At 42.7% G+C, this 22,084-nt stretch overlaps 1 protein-coding gene across 5 annotated transcripts in view; it reads right to left on the bottom strand.

Annotated features, from left to right (window-relative positions):
* LOC137372183 (cyclin-dependent kinase 2-like) overlaps positions 1-22,084 on the bottom strand; it is a 75,178-nt gene that overhangs the window by 50,117 nt on the left and 2,977 nt on the right. For 2 of the 5 annotated variants that reach the window (XM_068035746.1, XM_068035747.1), the window contains exons 2-3: positions 7,820-7,897; positions 5,896-6,016 (exon numbers count right to left, since the gene is read on the bottom strand). In XM_068035746.1, coding sequence (XP_067891847.1) covers positions 5,896-6,016; positions 7,820-7,897 — 199 coding nt within the window. Of the gene's footprint in view, positions 1-2,140; positions 2,503-5,895; positions 6,017-7,819; positions 7,898-22,084 lie in introns of those variants that run through there. The other 3 variants (XM_068035749.1, XM_068035748.1, XM_068035750.1) reach the window with 3 other exon arrangements.

Raw genomic sequence — 22,084 nt, forward strand, 5'->3', positions numbered from 1 at the left:
ATTTGGGACTGAGATGAGGAGGGATTTCTTCACCCAGAGTGGTGCACCTATGGAATTCTCTACCACAGAAAGCAGTTGAGGCCAAATCATTAAATATATTCAAGAAAGAGTTAGATATAGTTCTTAGGGCTAAAGGAATCAAGGGATACGGGGAGAAAGTGGGAACAGGGCACTGAGTTTGGACGATCAGCCATGATTGTATTGAATGGCGGTGCAGGCTCGAAGGGCTGAATGGCCTACTCCTGCTCCTATTTTCTATGTTTCTATAATCACCAAGTAATAAGTCAGAACCAGGGAGAAAGTGGTTGGGGCTGAGAAGAAAGAAACAGGATCAGACAAAATACTGCCAACTATTTAATCAGCACACAGATGTGTTGGTATCATATAACCAAATACTTAAATATACAAAATAATCTGCCACTTCCTGCTTTAATATGTACTCATCTCATTGCACAATAAAATTATGCTGAACATGTCCAGTTCAGAATAGGTTTCAGCCTGCATACAAGGCTGCTATTTGAGCTAAAGTTAAAATCAATATCAGCGTTTCTTTGTTATTGAAACATGATCAGCTTAATATGATGGGATATTATCATTGATTCAGCAAAACCTGGACAACATTCAAGTTTGGGCTGATAAATGGTGAGTAACATTCGTGCCACACAAGTGCTATTAATGATCATCTCCAACATGAGAGTCTAAACACCTCCCCTTGGCATTCAATGGCATCAACATCGTGGAATGCTCCACCATCAACATTCATCACTGACCAGACATTTAACTGGACCAGCCACATAAAGACAGTAGCTCAAAAAGTAGGTCAGAGGCTCGGAATTCTGCAACAAGTGACTCACCTCCTGACTCCCCAAAGCCTTTCCACGAGCTACAAGGCACAAGTCATGAGTGTTATGCAATACTTTTTACCTACCTGGATGAATGCAGCTCCAACAACACTCAAGAAGCTCGACAACATCCAGGTCTATGCAGCCCACTTGACTGGCACCCCACTCGCTACCTTAAACGTTCAATCCCTCCATCACTGGCACACCGTGTATGCAATGTGCACCAGATACCAGAGGTACTGCAGCAACTCGCCAAGGCTTCTTCAACTGAACCTTCCAAACTTGAGACCCCTACTACCCTGAAGGACAAAGACAGCAGGAACATGGGAACACCACTACCTGTAAGTTTCTCTCCAAGTCACACACCATCTTGACTTGGAAATATATCGCCATTCCTTCAACATTGCTGGGTCAAAATCCTGGCACTCCCTACCTACTAGCCCTGTGGGAGTACCTTCACATAAGGACCGGAGGAGTTCAAGAACGTGCTCACCACCACCTTATCAAGGGTAATTAGGGATGGGCAATAGATCAGGCCTTGCCAACGATGCCCACATCCCATGAATAAAAAAAAGTTCTAAAGTGCATGCCATAGAATGTAATAGAGTCATAGAGAGATACAGCACTGAAACAGGCCCTTCGGCCCACCGTGTCTGTGCTGACCATCAACCACCCATTTATACTAATCCTACATTAATCCCATATTCCCAACCACATCCCCACCATTCTCCTACCTACACTAGGGGCAATTTACAATGGCCAATTTACCTATCAACCTGCAAGTCTTTAGCTGTGGGATGGAACTGGAGCACCTGGCGGAAACCCACGCAGTCACAGGGAGAACTTGCAAACTCCACACAGGCAGTACCCAGAACCGAACCCGGGTCGCTGGAGCTGTGAGGTTGCGGTGCTAACCACTGCGCCACTGTGCCGCCCAATGTGAGAACATGTTCAGACAGGCAGAGGAGGGTGGTGGTGGATGGGGACTAGTTGGGCCTCTGTTCAAGGAAGAAGCAGAGAGCCCTCAAACCGTCCTGGTGGGGGATGGAGGTGTAGAGAGATTGGACGTCCATAGTGAAGAAGAGGCGGTTAGGGCCAGGAAACTGGAAATTGTCAAAATGACTTAGGGCGTCAGAAGAGTCACGGATGTAGGTGGGAAGAGACTGGACCGGGGAGAAAAGATAGAGTCAAGATAGGAAGAATAAGTTCAGTGGGGCAGGAACAGGCTGAAACAATGGGTCTGCCGGGACAGTCCTATTTGTGGATTTTGGGAAGAAGCTTTAACACAGTTTGAAATATGACAGTAAATATACAAATTTTTATATATTCCCTTCTAAATACCCAACACACACACAGGTTAAAAGGAAAAATAAAGATGCTTTGGCCAAAGTACTTATTAATTCTTGAAGAAAAGGGATAAGATATGTTATGTTCCAGATGGCATACAGTCTGGCATCCAAGTACATGTAGATGGATCACTGGGATCTTTTCAGAAGCAGTTCGTTCAGGAGATGTTGAGAGGAAGTCTTCCTAAAGCTTCGCAGGAGACATGCGACATCAGGCGTTACAGCTATCACACACTGGATTTTTTTCAGGGTTTCTCAGAGGTGAAGAAAAGATAAGCCGGTTGTTTCTTTTAGCAGGCTACAAATCCAACTGTCTCAAAACAGTATTCAAAAAATTAAACCCACTCTTGAGTACCATAAATATTAACATGTCACTTCTCTTGTAAACAACTCCCATAGTCAGAAGGCACCCGTTATTTACTTAGGTGAAGACATGTGACATCCAGTAAATGTTTTTAAACAGAGTCCTTCCAGTGACCCTTTACAAAAAAAAAGTCCAGCATCTATGGAATCACTTCAGTCCTCCACAAAATATTTTTAAAAAAGCACTTTCATAACACAATCTGTAGACTTGGAGGGTCCACAGTCGCAGACGATTTTCAAAATTGATGTTTTCTGGAGAGAGAGAAAGAGAGAGAGAGAAAGGGAGGCACACAGCCTTTTTTGCTGCTGCACAGTTACTGTGTGTCTCTTTTGTGTGTACCAAAGCTCCCAGTTTTACACAGCCTGGGGAGATGGTCACATGGTTCACTCAATCCCCTTTATTTTTAATGAGGTCCAAAGTCTAAAACCAGGTGGCAATGTCAATGTTTATCCTCTGGAAGGATGTCTCCACTCATGAATGCCTCAAAATGGCTTTGAATGTCCCGCTAACGAGGGTGATCTGGATAATCTACTCAGTTAGCCAAAGCATTGTCTTGGCTGGGCTTCTTGTTAGATGTGCGTCTCCAATTGGATCTTTTGGTATTTCAGGTGCAAATTGCGGTGGCCATCTTTGTTGTCAGTTTTTTTTTAAAGTTGACTGTCGGATTTTTTCCAACAAAAGTTTAATGTAAGTTTCCAACTGATGAATTAATATTTCTCATTTGGCATATTGCGTTTTCCTGACAATGGCTTATTGTAAAGTGCACAGAACAACTTCCTTAATGAGTGAAGAGCTCTTCAAATCTCTATTTTGCTCTCTCAGACTGAATCTACTGATATGCAACCTTCGTACCCTGATTGACTCCAAACTGAGTTTCAGATGCCACATTTCATCCATTCTGGCCAATATTTATCCCTCAGTCAACATCACTAAAGAGAAATTATCTGGTCATTATCACATTGCTGTTTGTGGGAGTTTGCTGTCCGCAAATTGGCAACTGCATTTCCTGCATTTAAACAGTGACTACACTTCAAAGTATTTCATTGGCTATAAAGCGCTTTGAGACATCAAGTTTGCAGATGACACCAAAATTGGTGGTATAGTGGACAGTGAAGAAGGTTGTCTAAGGTTACAACAGGATATAGATCAACTGGGAAAGCGGGCAAGGGATTGGCAAATGGAATTTAACGCAGAAAAGTGTGAAGTGATGCATTTTGGGAAGTTAAACCAGGGCAGGACATATACAGTGAATGCCAGGGTCCTGGGGAGTGATCTTGAGCAGAGAGACCTTGGGGTGCAAGTACATAGTTCCCTGAAAGTGGCAACACAGGTGGACAGGGTGGTGAAGAATGTGTATGGCATGCTTGCCTTCATCGGCCGAGGCACTGAGTACAAGAGTTGGGACGTCATGTTACAGTTGTACACAACATTGGTTAGGCCGTACTTGGAGTACTGTGTGCAGTTCTGGTCGCCGCACTACAGCAAAGATGTGATTAAGCTAGAGTGGGTGCAGAAAAGATTCACAAGGATGTTGCCTGGTTTGGAGGGCTTGAATTATAAAGAGAGATTGGATAGGCTGGGTCTGTTTTCCCTGGAGCGAAGGAGGCTGAGAGGGGACATGATAGAGGTATATAAAATTATGAGAGGCATAGATAGGGTAGAGAGCCAGAGTCTGTTTCCCATGGTAGGGGTGACTAAAACTAGAGGGCATAGATTTAAGGTGAGAGGGAGGAGGTTTAAAGGGGATCAAAGGGGTAAATTTTTCACACAAAGAATTGTGGGTATCTGGAATGAGCTGCCTGAGGAGGTGGTGGAGGCAGGAACAGTAGCAACATTTAAGAGGCATCTGGACAGGTACTTGAATGAACAAGGCATAGGGGGATATGGAATTAATGCAGGCAGGTGGGATTAGTATAGATAGGCATTATGGTTGGCATGGATGCAGTGGCTGAAGGGCCTGTTTCTATGCTGTACGACTCTATGACTCTATAAATGCAAGTCTTTCATTCTTTCAAGACCACCCACTTCTATGTCCAGAATAATTCTTGCTTACTCTCCTACCTTGTCAAAATAGTGATTGTAATCTTTATCAACAGCCTAGCTAGCTTGGGTGCAACCTACACAATTCCAACAAAGCCTGTACCCCATCCCAAGTGAAGAAGCAAATATTTATTATCCAGTGTTCTTAGCCCCCACAGTTTCTCCAAAAAAATTTCATCCACATCTTTAAATTCCTTCATGGTTTTGCTCCAGCCTAACTTGCAATCTCCTGTGGCTCTACAGCATCTTCTCCTGACACTAGTTAATTACAATTTCTGTTCCTCATTCCAGTTCCACCTATTGCAAATGTTACACCCTTGTTTAAAAAAGGGTGGAAGGACAAGCCCAGCAACTACAGACCAGTCACTTTAACCTTGGTGGTGAGAAAGCTTTTAGAAATGCTAATTTGGGACAAAATGAACAATCATTTTGACAAATATGAATTAATTAAGGGAAGTCAGCAAGGATTTGTTAAGGGCAAATAGTGTTTAACTAACTTGAATGATGTAGGTTCATTCCCATAATTCCCTGCATGTCAGGTTCCAGATTTTGTTTTACTCTTTCTTGTGACTGTGCCAATGGTGAGGCATAATAATGTAAGAAAAAAACAATCAAACGGGAGAGATAGTGGTGCAGTAATATTGTCACTGAACTAGCAATCCAGAGGCCCAAGCTAATGACCAGGGGACACAGGTTCAAATCCCATCACAGCAGCTGGTGGACCTTAAATTCTATTAATTAATAAATTCTATTAATTAACAAAAACTGGAATTGAAAGCTGGTCTCAGTCATGATGTCATGAAACTGTCATCATAGAAACCCTTCTAGTTCACGAATGTCCTTTAAGGAAGGAAATCTGCTGTCCTGCCTGGCATGGCCTAGATGTGCCTCCAGACCCACAGCAATGTGGCTGACTCTTAACTGCCCTCTGAAATGGCCTAGCTAGCAACTCAGTTGTCAAGGGCACCTAGGGATGGGATGGCCAATAAATGCTAGCCTTGCCAGCGATGCCCACATCGATGAAAGAAAAAAAGTAACTCATCTGCGTATCTGTTTGTGGTTGCCTTAAGGTAAAAATTGGCAAAGGCCTGCGAAAAAGTCAGTTGAATGTCCTCTCAGAATGAAAATGGTGCCCAGCTTGAATCACTGAAGTGGGGGTGCCAGGGGGAGAAGAAAATCAAAAATGTGTAGAAATGAATGTCAACAGCATTTGGGTGATTAAAATCCACATGACTGGACTAGCCTGTGTAAATTATGGAAAACATAATCCTACAAATGAATTTTAAGTTAAATTCTTAATTACCTTAACTAATTGCAAAGGGAGTCCAGTAGGTGGAGCAGAGTCCATGTACTTCTTCAGATCTTGATTCAGAAACTCAAACACCAAATACAATTTCTTTTCACTGTGGATAACGTCTAACAGTCTAGGGCAAGAGAATATATATTACTCATGACTGTTTATTACAATACTATGCTTTAGCACATTCATCACAATATTCTTGTTACAGTGAAATGGAAATGAAAAATAGGCATTTATCATGTTTGCAGTCTCATATCAAAAATTTTAAACAATAACAAGTTGTAGAATTGCAGCATGAAGCAAAATTATATTCTACAACAGTGAGCTGCTCTGGAATCCTGCTATACCTACTCTGTTTTGTTCTGGATAACAAGAAGAATACATAAAAACTTGAGCTAAAATAGTCTTTTTCCCCACCTGCCCTTAGGTTTCTTCTATCCTTTTCTGAAACCATTGGCTCATTCTGCTGCACAGTTCCAAATACGTGTTGGCAGCCTTCCGATTAGTCACCCAATTGGCCATTCTTCATGTATGAACCCAGATAGTGAGCATCAGCAGGGTATTTATCAACAAGAGCATCGCAGTCAAACCTGATCTTGTTCTCAGCTAATGCCCACAAAAACTATTCCTGCCGGTGTTACTGTATAATGATCAAGAGCAGGCACTGGTCGTAGTCAAGATGTGCTCTGGACCAGCACTGTTTAAGAACAAAGAACAATACAGCACAGGAACAGGCCATTCGGCCCTCCAAGCCTGCGCCATTTAAAATTAGGATCTGAATTAAAGTGCTAGTGTGCAGAGTGGGTGACCTCTTGACTGCAAAACCAACCAGTTACTTCATCAGTTGCTAAGTTTCTCCACAGTCAGGTGGGCAGAGACAAAATAAGCACCAGCACTTCATACATACTGCTAATTAAAAGTGAAGGGCTGGCGAATATAACGGGAGAAGCCTTCAGGATTCAGACAGACAAGAAACATTCGTGTATGTGTCCTACATGTCTGGCAAATAAATTTAGGTTCTACTGAATGGGCCTTGGTTTGGACTTCTTCAATAGGTTTGGGGTCCAACCATACAATGTAGGAGGAAAGGAAAATTGAATGTAAGAAGGAATTGCTAGCAAAGAATGTTAAGAGTACAAGACAAGGCAACAAATCTTGATTTTAACACAATGGAAATGCAGATGATAGGAAGAACATATTTGAGCTTTGAAAGAACAAAAGCAACAAGCCCGGGGTACAATAACTATCGTAAAAGCAAGAAAATAGAGCTAAGAAAGGTCGAGAGGGAGAGAGTTTGACGGTGAGAGAACTGCATAACAGAGACAAGCTTTGGTTCTTCTATTCTGCTAGATGGGTGTCTTCAGTAATACGAGTGGCCTTGATGTCTTGCACTTTATAGAAACTTAAAACAACTTCAGGGGAAAAATAAATGTTTGGCACAAAAGAGATCACCAAACCTTTTGGAGGCAACATTGCCTCCAACAACTGTATGTATAAGGTACAACATATCTACTTTTTATTATATTGGTGACAGCAACTGTTTTTATTATTAACCATAGAACATAATTATCCTGAAATCTTACTTTTAAACCCTACTAGCAACACTTGGCTATTTCCCACAAGTTTCTTATCAATGACAGGATTCAGCAATCTGGTGGGTATATCAAACATGTGCTGCCTTGAACTTCTGATGTTATCCAAACAGGAGTAGTTTGTTAATAAAGAATGGTTCCACAGCTAGGCAACTCCCAGAAGTTACCAACTATCATTTATTTAACCTATCAAATATACAAAAAAAAATTAACAAGCAGTAAATGAAGCAGCTTACAATGCTTTAATTTATAGCCTATTCTGAGCTATTCATATTTCCTTGTCCAACAGAGCAATGCATAACCTGACTAAAAAAATCAAAAATAACTTTTCTTACTTCACAATATTTGGATGATTTAATTCTTTTAACAAGGATATTTCTCGTATAGCAGTACTTGGCACTCCTTCCATTTCACTACAAAATAAAAAAACAAGTTTGAAATCTGAGCACATCATTTCACATTCTGTCACTTTCAGAGTCCAGCTGTGATCTTCAGCAATGCTTTATTTGCCTTCGTGTTAATACTTTATACTGAAATTCAATCTTCGTGATTTTTAGAGAGAATTTTCCAACAAGCAAGTTCAATATGGTCTAATGATTAATTTCCCCATTTTTAACTATTTTAATAATGGCTAGAGCTCCCAAGGTATAGCAAAGGGAAACCTGAATAGTGAGGAAAGCCACATGATAACAGAATAAAATTATTCAAAGCTATCAAAGGTTGCATGGTGTTTGTTAAGGTAATACCATTTGAGGAGAAATAGTGTACCATTTAGTTCATATTGCCTTTCCTTGTTCTTCCTTCCAAAATCCATCACCACACTTCACTGCATTAAGTTTCATCTGCCACGTAACTGCTCATTTCTGCAGTCTATGTCCTCCTGAAGTGTCCTATTTTTCTCCTCCCTGTTTACTTCATTTGCAAGTTTTGTGTCAATCTGCAAACTTTGAAATTGTGCCCAGATCACTAACATATATCAAAAAGAGCAGAGGTCCTATTACCGACCCCCGGGGGACACCACAGTATACTCCCCTCCATTCTGAAATACTATCATTCACTACTACTCTCTATTTCTGTCCCATAGTTAATTTTGTATTAATGCTGTCAATGCCAGTGCCTGTTTAATCCCATGAGCTTCAATTTTGTCAACAAGTCTATTATGGGATACTTTATCAAATCCACATACATAACATCAACTGCACTACCTTCATCAACCTCTCTTATTTTAACGAAGAACTTAATCAAGCTTGTCAGACAAGATATGCCTCCAACAAAGCCATACAGATTGTCATTTATTAACTCACCTTTTTCCAAGTAAAAATTAATTTTGTCCTAGATTATGTTCTTTAGAACGTTCCCCAAAACTGACATTCGGCTGATTGGCCTGTAGTTACTGGGTTTATCTACTCTCCCTTTTATTTTTAAACAGGGATGTAACATTTTCAACCGTCCAGTCCTCTGGCATTACACCGATATCGAAGGAGGATTGATAGATTGTGACTGAAGTCTCACCTATTTCCACGCTTGCTTCTCTCAGCAGCCTAGGATGCATTTCATTATGACTGGATGACTACTACTTTGAGAAACACCAACGTTTTAAGTTACTCCTCTGTATCCTTTTTCCTCCTATCTAATTTCTTTGTTCCCCCTCCTCCTTTACTGTGACATTGGCAGTATCTTCTTTTGTGAAGACAGATGCAGAGTACTCACTCAGTTCCTGAGCTATGCACTCTGCCTCCACAAGATCTCCTTTTTGGTACCTAATTGACCCCACTGTTCCTCTGACTTTTTTTTACTCTTTCTATGTTTATAAGTTTAGCGTTCTTATAAGACAAATTTATATATTTAGGTGATCCACCATGCGTTGCACACATGTAGTCAAGAGCAAGTGCAGTCTTCAGCTGAAGCAGAGTTACAACATTGGGGATAATTGGATCTTTAATACACAGATATATTTTACCCCATTTTAAAGTCATATATTCCATCCTTATTTATACATAATACTTTTATTTGATATTACTTCCATGATTAAATAGCAATAATTGCAACAAATTGGGAAGCAAGGACATGTATTTGGTTGGGAATAGGAGTTTCTCTGCAGCACAGACTGAGGTGAAAGGAGATGCTAAACTGAAGTCCCACAGCTCCTCTAATGGCAGAAGAGTGTACTTACAGTATATCAAGTTTACATAGGTAGGTTCCATGATAAATGTGGAAAAAGAACTTAGAATAGTTAACGGAAAATATGACAAAATTCTGAGAGTAGGAAATAAGGTTTTGTAAGAATTGTGTATACTACACACATTATCGTAAGTTTTTGGTCTTTGACACTACAGGGGGAATTTTAACCTGTAAGGGCAAGAGGGCAGATGTAGTTGTGTGCCTGGGGTTAAAGAAGGAAAAATTGCCAGTGTGTCAGGAATCTGATATGAACCCGTTGATTTCCACATTAAACCAATATGCATTTTTAGGCGTGTGGGAAACCCCAGTGTGACAGGCAGATCTGCAATTTAAATATGCAAAAAGGCAATTAACTGAAGATTTTGCCCTGCATTCTAGCTTTAACATCCAGTGCACGGGTTTCCTGGGTTGTCTGAAACTTGCCAGGGTCAACAAGGCAAGAGCACAGCAGGGATTGATGGGGCTGAGAAATTGACAGGCTGGAAAGCCTTCAAGTACTGAACATGGACAGCTGCTTCTTTGTCTAAGTGAAAGGCTTTTACTCACAGGACTTGTTCTGAGAATGTGCTTTTGCTGTTTTGGAGATGATTTCCAAGACTTTGGAGGTCATTTCTGCTACTTGGACTTTTTTGACGTTGATCTGCACTTCCCAACTGCCAGCCTTCACAGTAGCAAGGGAACAGCTTATGCAACTCTACTTTAGACCTCTGTTGAGGAACAAAAGCAGCAGCACCAGCAACACCAAAGGCGTCACCAGCAGCAGGACCAACACTTGCCGTCTCCTCAGTCATATGTTGCTTCACAGGTGTTATGAAAACACCACATGCGCAAATGGGAAATATTAATTTCATCGATTGGAACTTTGCCTGAAACTTTTACTGGAAATTGTTACCAATAACCTTTTTAAAAGAATAGTTAGCAGCCAAGATGGCCACGGACATTTTGCATTTGAAACATCAAAGGATTAGACTGGAGACAAACCTGATTGACTCAGCCTAGCCACAACAATGAGGTATTCTCTGATTCAATTACCAGAGATAGCCTTATTAATGTAGTCGTCAAGAGCCATCGACGCCCATTGATTTTGAAAGAGCCAACCCCCCAACCCCCCCCCCCCCCACCACCAAGTATGTCTGGACAGCCCGATGAGAGAGCCTTAAATTTCAGAGAGAATTCCAGAAGAACCTTAATGAAACACAAAGAGGTGGGCATGTCATATGACTGCTTAGGCAACTCTGGGAGATTGCGAGTTATGATTCAGAAAGCAAACAGTAACTGAAAGCTATCTATCTCCCTCTCTCCAGTAGAGATCCAGAGAAGCCCCAGCTGCAGCTGGTAAAGCAAAAAATACAGACCCCTACAACCAACAACTCGGATACAAGCAAGACTGCAACCGTGCCCATGGCCCAGCGAGGACTTCAGGACTACAATTTCAACTAAGAACACTGGGACTACTGAACTGTATTTAAATTCCATTTATTAGACTCTACTCATACCTCCCAACTCTGTTTTTCCCTCTGTAATCTTTGTGTGTGTGTGTTGCTCTTGTGTGAATGTGGGCATGGATGCATAGCATATTTTAGTAATTTTAACCAGTTTAGAGTGATAAGAATAATAAACTTACATCTTTCTTGTGTAAACTCAAGAAAACCTGTCTGATTGGTTCATTTGCAATTTTATTAGAGGAACAGGAGCAAGCGCTCACTGAGAGTGGTAAGTTCAATCACAGTGTTAAAAAGGATAAATCCTGTTGTGGTCAAACCAGAGAAGGGGTGAAAGGACAGCCTGAGACCCCTTCCTCACCTGGTCGTAACACAGGGTAGAGGGGATAAACACAGAGATGCAACTTGCAGATGGTAATACCCCCAACATAGAGCAACAGTGCCTCAGGAGGTTCAGACTTTCTCAGGAAGTCATTGCTGAAATCTGCCACCTCCTGGAGAAAGATTTCCTGCCCAGTAGACCAGGTTGTGGTTAAGGTCACCACAGTCCTGAACTTATTCACCTCATGTTCCTTCCAGGGATCTGCTGGTGTCATCTGCAGGATTTCACAAACTGCTGCGCACAAGTGCATCCCCCAAGTGACCAATGCCATGTCTCACTGGGCCACCATTTACATCCACTTTGCAACTGATGAGGGCAGTCAGAACTAGAGGGTGCTCAGATTTGCTGCAATGTCTGGATTCCCAAAGTACAGGGAGTCATGAATTGCACCCATATGGCAATCAAGGCACCCTAGATCAACCAGCAGTATTCGTCAAAGGAAAGGGATTCCGCTCCATCAATGTAACGAACAGAAGATAATCATACATGTTTGTGCAAGATATCCAGGAAGCTGCCACGATGACTTAATTCTGTGCCAGTCAAGTCTCCCAGAGATATTTCAAGCTCCAAACAGATCACAGGAAATAGGAGCAGGAGTAGGCCATTCGGCCCGTCGAGCCTGCTACGCCATTTAAACAGATCATGGCTTATCGTCTATCTCTACGCCATTTTTCCCCACTACCGCATATCCCTTGATGTCGTTAGTATTCAGAAATCTATTGATTTCTGTCTTGAACATGCTCAACAATTGAGCTTCCACAGACCTCTGGGGTAGAGAATTCCACAGATTCACCACCCTCTCATCCCAGTCTTAAATGGCCTGCCCCTTATTCTGAGACTGTGTCCCCGGTTCTAGACTCATCAGCCAGAGGAAACATCCCATCTGCATCCACCCTATCACGCTCTGTAAGAATTTTGTACGTTTCAATGAGATCACTTCTCATGCTTCGAAACTCTAGAGAATACAGGCCTAGTTTCTGCAATTTCTCCTCATAAGACAATCCCGCTATCCCAGAGATTAGTCCGTTGAACCTCCGTTGCACTCCCTTCATGGCAAGTATATCCTTCCTTAGTGTGGGCGGCGCAGTGGTTAGCACCGCAGCCTCACAGCTCCAGGGACCCAGGTTCAATTCTGGGTACTGCCTGTGCGGAGTTTGCAAGTTCTCCCTGTGACCGCATGAGTTTTCGCCGGGTGCTCCGGTTTCCTCCCACCACCAAAGACTTGCAGGTGATAGGTAAATTAGCCATTGTAAATTGCCCCTAGTGTAGGTAGGTGGTAGGGAATATGGGATTACTGCAGGGTTAGTATAAATGGGTGGTTCTTGCTCGGCACAGACTCGGTGGGCCGAAGGGCCTGTTTCAGTGCTGTATCTCTAAATAAATAAATAAAAATAAGGGGCAATACTCCAGGTGCAGTCTAACCAATGCTTTATACAATTGAAACAATACATCTTTACTCCTGTACTCAAATCCCCTTGCAATGAAGGCCAACATATCATTTGCTTTCTTAATTGCTTGCTGCACCTGCGTACCAGCTTTTAATGACTCATGAACAAGGACACCCAGGTCTCTTACCAGGTATCTTTGGACATCAACACTTCTTAACCTCTCACTAATTAAGAAATACTCTGCTTTTTTGTTTTTTTCTACCAAAGTGGATCATTTCACACTTATTCACATTATATTCCAACTGCCATGTTCTTGCCCATTCACTAAGCCTGTCCAAATCCCCTTGAAGCCTCCTTGCATCCTCCTCACAATTTACATTCCCTCCTGGTTTTGTGTCATCTGCAAATTTGGAAATATTACAATTGGTCCCCATATCCAAGTCATTTATATAGATTGTAATCAGCAATGGCACAAGCACTGAGCCTTGCGGTACGCCACTAGTACAGCCTGCCATCCTGAGAATGACCCATTTATTCCTACTCTCTGCTTTCTGTCTGTTTTCTCAATCCACTGCAGTATACTACCCCCAATCCCATGTGCTCTAATTTTGTTTACTAACCTCCTGTGTGGGACCTTATCAGAAGCCTTCTGAAAGTCCAAATACACTACATCCACTGGTTCTCCTTTATCTATGCTACAAGTAACATCCTCAAAAAACTCCGTTTGTCAAACATGATTTCCCTTTCACAAATCCATGTCGACTCTGCTCAATCATATCATTATTTTCCAAGTGTCCTGTTATCTCATCCTCTATAATAGATTCCAATATTTTCCCTACTACTGATGTCAAACTAAAAGGTCTGCAATTTCGCTGTTTTCTCTCTCACTCCCTTCTTAAATAGTGGGGTTACATTTGCTACTTTCCAGTCTGCAGGAACCCTTCCAGAACCTATAGAATTTTGAAATATAACTACCAATGCATCGACTATCTGTACAGCCACCTCCTTCAATACTCTAGGATGTAGCTCATCCGGTCCAGGGATTTTATCAACTTTCAATCCAATTAATTTTTTGAGTACTACCTCTTTATTGATACTAATTACTCCCAGTTCCTCATTATTACCAGTCCCTTGGTTCCATAGTATTTCTGGGAGATTTTCTGTGACTTCCTCTGTGAAGACAGACACAAAGTAGTTGTTTAATCTCTCCGCCATTTCCTCATTCTCCACCACAAACTCTCCTGTCTCTGCCTGCAATGGACCCACATTCGTCCTTGCTAATCGTTTCCTTTTCACATACCAAAAGAAGCTTTTACAGTCTGCCTTTATGTTTCTAGCTGGCTTAGATTCATAATCTCTTTTCCCTTTCTTTATCAGTTTCTTGGTCTTCCTTTGTTGGACTCTAAATTGCTCCCAATCCTCGGGCTTACCATTTTTTCTGGCGACCTTATAAGCTACTTCCTTTGACCTAATGCAATCCTTAACTTCTTTTGTTAGCCACGGTTGATTCACCTTTCCTGTTGGGTTTTGTGTCTTAAAGGAATGTATATTTGTTGTAAACCGTGTAATACTTCTTTAAGTACTAACTATTGCCTGTCTACCATTAAATCTTTTAATGTATTTTCCCAACCCAACTTGCCCCTCATACCTTCCTTTGTTCAGATTTAAGACCCTAGTTTCAGAATAGACTCTATCTCTTTCAAACTTAATGTAAAATTCTATTACATTGTGGTCACTATTTCCTAATGGCTCCTTTACAGCAAGGTTGTTAATCGGCCCTTTCTCATTGCATAATACTAAATCTAAAATAGTCCAATCCCTAGTTGGTTCTTCAACATACTGTTTTAGGGGATAGCTCCTTGGAAACAAGGGATACCTGCTAAGAACATGGCTGATGACACCTGTGAGCAGCCCGACCACTGATGCGCACGAAAGGTGCAATAGAAGCACATGAGCTTACAGTGGTTAATGAGCAAGCCATTGGGCTACTGATGATATGATTTAGGTGTCTGGACTGATCTGGGGTGCTCTTCAGTGTGCACCAACAAGGATGTCCCGAATGATGGTGGTGTGCTGTGCCTTGTACAACATGGCACAGCAGAGAGGACTGAAGCTGTTGGAGGAGGAAGGTGGTGACTGCGCTGCATCCTCAGATAAGGAGGAGGGGTAACAGGAGGAGGCTGATGTGGCCACGGTCCCTACAGTCGCTCACCTAGTTGTCAAAGATGCTCGAGACAGCATCATACAGGTACAATTCAGCTAATCTGAGGCTGTGCAGCCACAAGGCTGACCAATGCTGAACCGACTGCCAACCCACCTGGCACCACCTCCCATACCCCACCGCAAAGCATTCCCACAGTCAATAATCCTTCCATTTCACTCCTGTCACACCATTTACCTCAAGGCTGATGTCCATTTGGCAACAATGGAGATGACTGGACAATGAAGACTTGAAATAAATTTTATGGTGCATAAACATTTACAATGAATTTGGCACATTAACACACTTTTAAACACCCATGTTATTTCCCTTTCTTTCTTTTCCATTTCCTATCACTTTTACGTATGCTACCCCTTTGGCTTCAGCAGAGCTAGAGGCAGGCTGCTTGTTTCCCTGCTCTGACTGCTCAGATGCCCGTGGTTTTGAAGCCTGTAAGAACACTGCCAAAAAGTGCCCCACCTGCCTATGTGCAGGGGCAGGCTCAGCCATCGGGACAGGAGTCAGCATATTGGGCTCTGACTGAGGGGAGGCAAGGAGGGGGAGGAGTGGGAGCACCTTGAGCACAGACCCCACTTCCACGTGCCCTTTCTCCATCTTCCTATCATAGCCCACCCGCTCTTTCCTAATAACCAAGAACTGGACAACACCTTACTGCAATTCAGTAAGCACTGAAGGATCAAGGCAAGGCTTTCCTCCACTCTACTTAAACTGGCAGACTGAGTGAGCAAGCTATTGCTCAGGGCTAGCTTGCACTCGGTTGCCTGCCATCTCCATGAAGGTGGCCACTCTTTCCATGAAGCCATTGCAAAGGACTGAGACATCATGGCTCTCCTGCTTGAGACAAACCCCACCAATCTCTCTCCAAAGGTGTGCAGTGCCTCTGGAAATGCTGACAGAACCACAGACATTTTCTGTAGCTGCTCCAGAATAGTTCTCTCAGTCAATGGCCCCAAAGGATCAGCATCTGCATACATCTGAACAGAGCTTGGAGGGTCCTGCACCCATCAACGGGGTCTCTCCACTGCTGTCCTTGTCGCCAGCATCTATTCAGTTGTGAAGTGTGACTCACCATGTGACAATCCAGCTACCTGCCTTGGAGGCCCCACTTAGGTATGTATATCTGAGCCGGTACAGGGTGTACATGAGTCATGTGACAGTGCTTCCTAAGAGTGTGCAATCTCCTCTAAGGACTCCTCTTGTGCCATCTTCTACATCACATTTGAAGGACCTGTGGAAAATAAAAGACATGAATTAGAAATGACAAAGGAAAAGGGTTCAAAGTCATCATTGTGCAGATTATCATATTTCAGTTACAATGAGTGATTGTTGTTTACCATTTGACAGTTTGATATCTAATTCTGTCACCAGGGATCTAGCAGACCCCTATCTTTCCATCTCCAATAGCCAAAGACTTTGTCAGTCTGACGGTTTCTACTGCATAATCCTCCATAGCAGTCAGGGTGGCGTCTACTGAAGGGCCACCCTTGGTTCTCTGCCTGTCCTTGAAGTTTTGCGCTCTCTTCTGTAAGGAATATAGAGAGTTATGAGTGTGAGAAGTGGATTGTGATGAGGATGGAGGGACAACATTTGTGGAGGGTGACTGTGAAGGATAAGTTGACAATGAGATTAGGGTGCGTGTCAGCACTGGCTGTTCAGGGATATGAGGAGGTGCCTGGAAAGAGGAATGAGTAGAGCAGCAAGTTGTGTTGTTCCATGGAGTGCTGTGCAGGAGAACGCTAGCGAAGTCAGAATGAGGGGGTTGGCATTTGAATGTGGAATACCACTCATCTTTCCCACCCTGATGAGGTTGTGGAACCTCTTTCTGCAATGTATCCATGAGTGACAGACTATACTCCTGCCACTCACACCTGTTTCGTTTTAGAGGCCTCTTCATCCTGTCTGCTGGGAAGACTATCTCTCTTCAGGCCCTAATAGCCTGCAGCGTGACCTCTCTCGTCATTTCTTCACGGACGAATATTTTAGGAAGGTTGTACTCATCGGTTGCAGGCCCGCTCATGGTTCGTCAGGCCTATCTGTGACTGACAGATTCTCCTACAGTGGGTGCAAGTGAAGGTGTAGTCGCTGCTGGGGACAAATGGATCTATCCTTCTCCTTTTCTCTTTTATGCTTGTTCTTTGCTCAGTCTGAAAGGTGTATGTTGCACTCCTGATGTAGCATCTGTAGGCATCACGATCTATGGCCTGCGCTTCCCACTGGCAATGGTCAATGTGGCACACAGAGAGGAAATTCTTCAGGGATTCCTTGAAACGTTTGCGTGGGGCCCCTCTGTTCCTTTGACCAGTAGTCAGCTCTCCATACAGCACGATCTTGGGCAGGCGACTGTCATCCATTGGGGCAATGTGACCTGCCCAACGCCGTTGGCTTTGCAGGAGGATGGCCTCGATGCTGGTGATGTTGGCTGTTTCCAGGACTGCAAAGTTTGTGATGTGGTCCTGCCAGCGGATCTTGAGGATGCTGCAGAGGCAGTGCTGATGGAAGTGCTCTAGAAGGCGTACATGTCGGCATATAGGACCCAAGACAGCGGCATACAGAAGGGTGGTGAGGTGAGGAATACAGCTTTGTACACTCTGAGTTTGGTCTGTACTCAGAGACTGTGGTTGCTGCACACTCGTTTGTACAGTCTGTCAAATGTATTGTTTGCTTTTGAAAGCCTATTGTCCACTTCCTTGTCTACAGTGGCATCAAATGAGATGACGCTTCCCAAATAGGTAAATTGCTTGACAGCATTCAAGCTCGGTTCCCTCGATGACGATGCTTGGTGGTCTGTATTCTTCTTGCAGTGCAGGCTGATGCAGGACTTCAGTTTTCTTTAAACTGATTTTTAGTCCGAAAAGTTGTGCCGCCTCGGAAAAACGTGTTGTTATACGTTGCAGGTCTGACTGACTGTGGGCCAGAAGAGCACAGTCATCGGCGAAAAGATCACAATTAGTTTTTCTTGTGTCTGTGTGAGCTTGAAGACTCCTGAGGTTGAAAAGGCCTCCATCAGTCCAGAAGCGTACGTAAACTCACTCCTTAAGGTCTTCTGTTGCCTGCTGAAAAAGATGGTGAATAAGGTCAGGGCCAGCACACATCCCTGCTTCACGCCATTGGAGATTTGGAAGGGACTCGAGAGGTCACGTGTTTTGCTTGACTTGTCCCATACTGATATTCATGAAATTGCTTCACCGTGACCAGGAACCTGGGTGGGCATCCAAGTTTTTCAAGGATTTTCCAAAGTCCATCTCTGCTCAGTGTCAAGTGCCTTGGTGAGGTCTACAAAAGTGACGTACAGGCCTTTGTTTTGCTCGCGACACTTTTCTTTTAATTGTCTGAGTGCAAATACCACCTCTGTGGTGCCTCCGTTTGCTCTGAAACGGCACTTGCTGTCTGGGAGGTTTTCTTCCACAATGGTAGGCACAAGCCTGTGAGAAGTATTCTAGCCAAGATCTTTCCAGCAATAGAAAGGAGGGTTATCCCACAGTAGTTGGAGCAGTCTGATTTTTCTCCTTTGTTTTTGTACGAGGTGATGATAACAGCATCACAAAGATCCTGTGGAATCCTGGCCTATTCCCAGCAGGTAACTCATGGAGCTTGGTGTATTGGGCAGGGCCACCATGCTTCAAGGCTTTGGGTGGAATTCCGCTGACTCCGGGGCTTTGTTGCTCTTCACCCCCAGTGATGCCTCAGAGAAGGGGACAGCCTTCCTATGTTGAAACATCATCATTGTAGTTGCTGTCAATGTCCTGGCAGTTGTAGCATGGATCCATTCTGAACCTTGCCAGGGTCCTTTTAAATAGTGAGGCTTGAACAGACAGGTGCAGATCATGATGACACCTGCCCACTCTGATTGGTAGGGAAACCGGAAACTGGATGTTAATGCTGTGGCTGAGTTAAAAAGCCATGACAAAGCCCATTCCACCATCTTCCAGTTTCCCAACCCGCTGTTGGCCGCCCCCACTGCAAGCAGGTCTATCAGTTTAAAATTCTGCCCTACATACTTTAGAAATTATATATATTTTTCACATCTTCATATTTTTATGTTATATAAAGGATTTGAATGTTACATTTTAAACATCACAGTCAGGAAAGGGATACTTTAAATGTCAATAATTAAAAAGGCAAAATAATTTCCTGAGGATTTTGTTACTCTGGAATTATGTGCAGGTGTTTCTAATCTCTTGCTGCTAGTTATGGCGATATGATGAGTATATTTTATTTACTTTGGTGAAAAACTATTAACAATATTTTATATTTGATAGAGGCATTGCTAGCTTTTAATCAAGTAAAATCAAGCAGCCTGTCAGCAAAGAATTTCCCACCGGTTCTTCAGCTCATTAGAGTGCTGGCTTGCATAGTTATCTAGAGCCAAGTTGGGAGAATCCCTCTGCCAGTGACAGATCTACATCTCCAGGTCCCATTAATTAACTAGACTGGCTGGTCAGTTATCAATAAATAGCACACTGACCTGCTTGCCTGAGGTATCAGATCATTGTATGCCATATACGGGTGGCTTGATTCCAAACTTCCATGTCATCTTGCACCCATCCCGACCCCAGCATCTTCAAGTATACCCCTTACCCCCCTCAAAAAAAAACAGATCCCATACTCCACCAGCTGCAGGTATGGAGCATCTATCTAATTGTTTCTCTGTAACCCAATCATGCTAGGTTCCAAACCTTGGATAAGTGAGCAAGTCTTCTCATAGCTGGTCTTCAAATAGCACCATTCAATAGGTCTCATAGGAAGTGTCAAAGTTTCAAAACCTACATGATGATTGGCTTCTGCTTGGTGAAAGGACCTATGGGTACAGCCTGCGATGTGCTAGCCACCTTCATCCTCCAGATAGACAAATTGCTAATCGGATACAGTCCACTCCTGATAATTCAAAGTTGTTTTCTGCACAATTTTTTTTAAATAATCTAATGGCTCGAATTTTGCTGGAGCAGGAAATCGCACAATGTATGCCATTAGTTAGACCTTTGCTTGCACCCTTCAGTTCGAAAAATTTTTGTGCTGTAACTTGCTGGAATTGCGAGCGAATAACGATGTGGAGCATCAGGGAACTCAGTGAACGGCGGGACCAACAGTCTATCTCAGTAATCAAGATTTAAGAATTGAGAAAAAAACTGAGCAAAAGGAGAAGGAGGGTGAATTAGAGTCAAATCAGGTACAGCAATAAGAAATAAAGAGGGGGAAAGAAAGACTGGATTAAGATAGAAAAAGAGAGAAAGAATTTAATTTTTTTTACATCAATTTTTACATCCTTGGCACAGCAATGTCTCTTATTAGTTTAAACCATAGAATGATCAACACACAAGTGGACCAATTCAGCCCATCATGCTTGTATCAGCTCTTTGAAAGGACTATCCAATTAGCATCATTCCCTGCACTTTCCCCAAAGCCTTGGAAATGCTGCCCCTTCAATATTTATTTAATTCCCTTTTGAAAGTTACTATTGAATCTGCTTCCACCACCCTTTCAGGCAGTGCATTCCAGATCATAACAACTAGACCTGTAAATTTTTTTCCCTCATGTCACTTCTGGTTCTTTTGCCAATTACCTTAAAACCGTACCCATCCTGGGACAGAGAGGTTGATTTGCATTACATTAACAATTACGTTGGTAAAAGGTTACTTACACTATTAATTACCATCCCTAACTTTCTGCGGTGAGTGTAATGCATAAATCCATCAAGTTCATAAAAATAGCAGGGAGGATTGGGGAAAATGCCATTTGTCTGAAGCAAAGGGTGGAGCAGCGTAAATTGCCCAGCAAATTGTGGAGATTCACAATTTATAGTGTATTTCGTAATCCCCTGAACTTGCTGGCTGATTTGCACATTAACAATGGCATGCATTGTTAACATGCTGCTATTTTTACAGGATAATTTAGCCCAATAAATTGCATCAAGCAATGTAAATAATAACCATTAGAGCACAGGGGATTGGGGGGGGGAATATACTGGCATGGATTGAAAACTGGTTCATGGACAGAAAACAGACAGTAGGACTAAATGGATCATTTTCAGGTTGGCAGGCTGTGACCAGTGGGGGACCTCAAGGATCAGTGCTTGGGCCCCAGCTAGTCACAATCTATATCAATGATTTGGATGTGGGGATTAAATGTAAAATTTCCAAGTTTTCAGATCACACAAAACTAGATGGAAGTGTACGTTATGAGGAGAATGCAAAGATGCTTCAAGGGGATTTGGAGAGGCTAAGTGAGTGGACAACAATTTGGCAGATGAAATACAATGTGGAGAAATGTGAGGTTATCCACTTTGGTAGGAAAATCAGAAATACAGGGCATTTCTTAAATGGTGAGAGGCTAGGAAGTGTTGAATTTCAAAGGGACTTGGGTTCATGAGTCACTGAAAGCTAACATGCAGGTACAGCAAGCAATTAAGAAGACAAACGGTATATTGGCCTTTATTACATGAAGATTTGAGTAAAGATGTCTTACTGCAATTATATGGAGCCTTGGTGAGACTGCACCTGGAATATTATGTGCAGTGTTGGTCTCCTTACCCAAGGAAAGATATACTAGCCATAAAGGGAGTGCAACGAATGTTCACCTTACTAATTCCTGGGATGAAGGAATTGTCCTATGAGGAAAGATTAAATGGATTGGGCCTTTATTTTCTGGAGTTTTGAAGAATGATGGGTGATTTCATTCAAACATACAAAATTCTCTCAGGGCTCGACAGGGTAGAGGCATGAAGGATGTTTCTTCTAACTGGGGAGTCTGGAACCAGGGGACACCATCTCAGAATAAGGAGCAGGCCATTTAGCACTGAAATGAGAAGGAATTTCTTCACTCAAAGGGAGGTGAATCTTTGGAATTCTCTGCCCCAGAGGGCTGTAGAAGCTCAGTCATTGAGTATGTTCAAGACTGAGATCAATAGATTTCTACATACTAAAAACATCAAGGGCTACGGGGATAGTGCAGGAAAATTGTGTTTAAGTAGAAGATCAGCCATGATCTCA

The sequence above is a fragment of the Heterodontus francisci genome, chromosome 7, assembly GCF_036365525.1.
Source record: "Heterodontus francisci isolate sHetFra1 chromosome 7, sHetFra1.hap1, whole genome shotgun sequence".
Taxonomy (NCBI): domain Eukaryota; kingdom Metazoa; phylum Chordata; class Chondrichthyes; order Heterodontiformes; family Heterodontidae; genus Heterodontus; species Heterodontus francisci.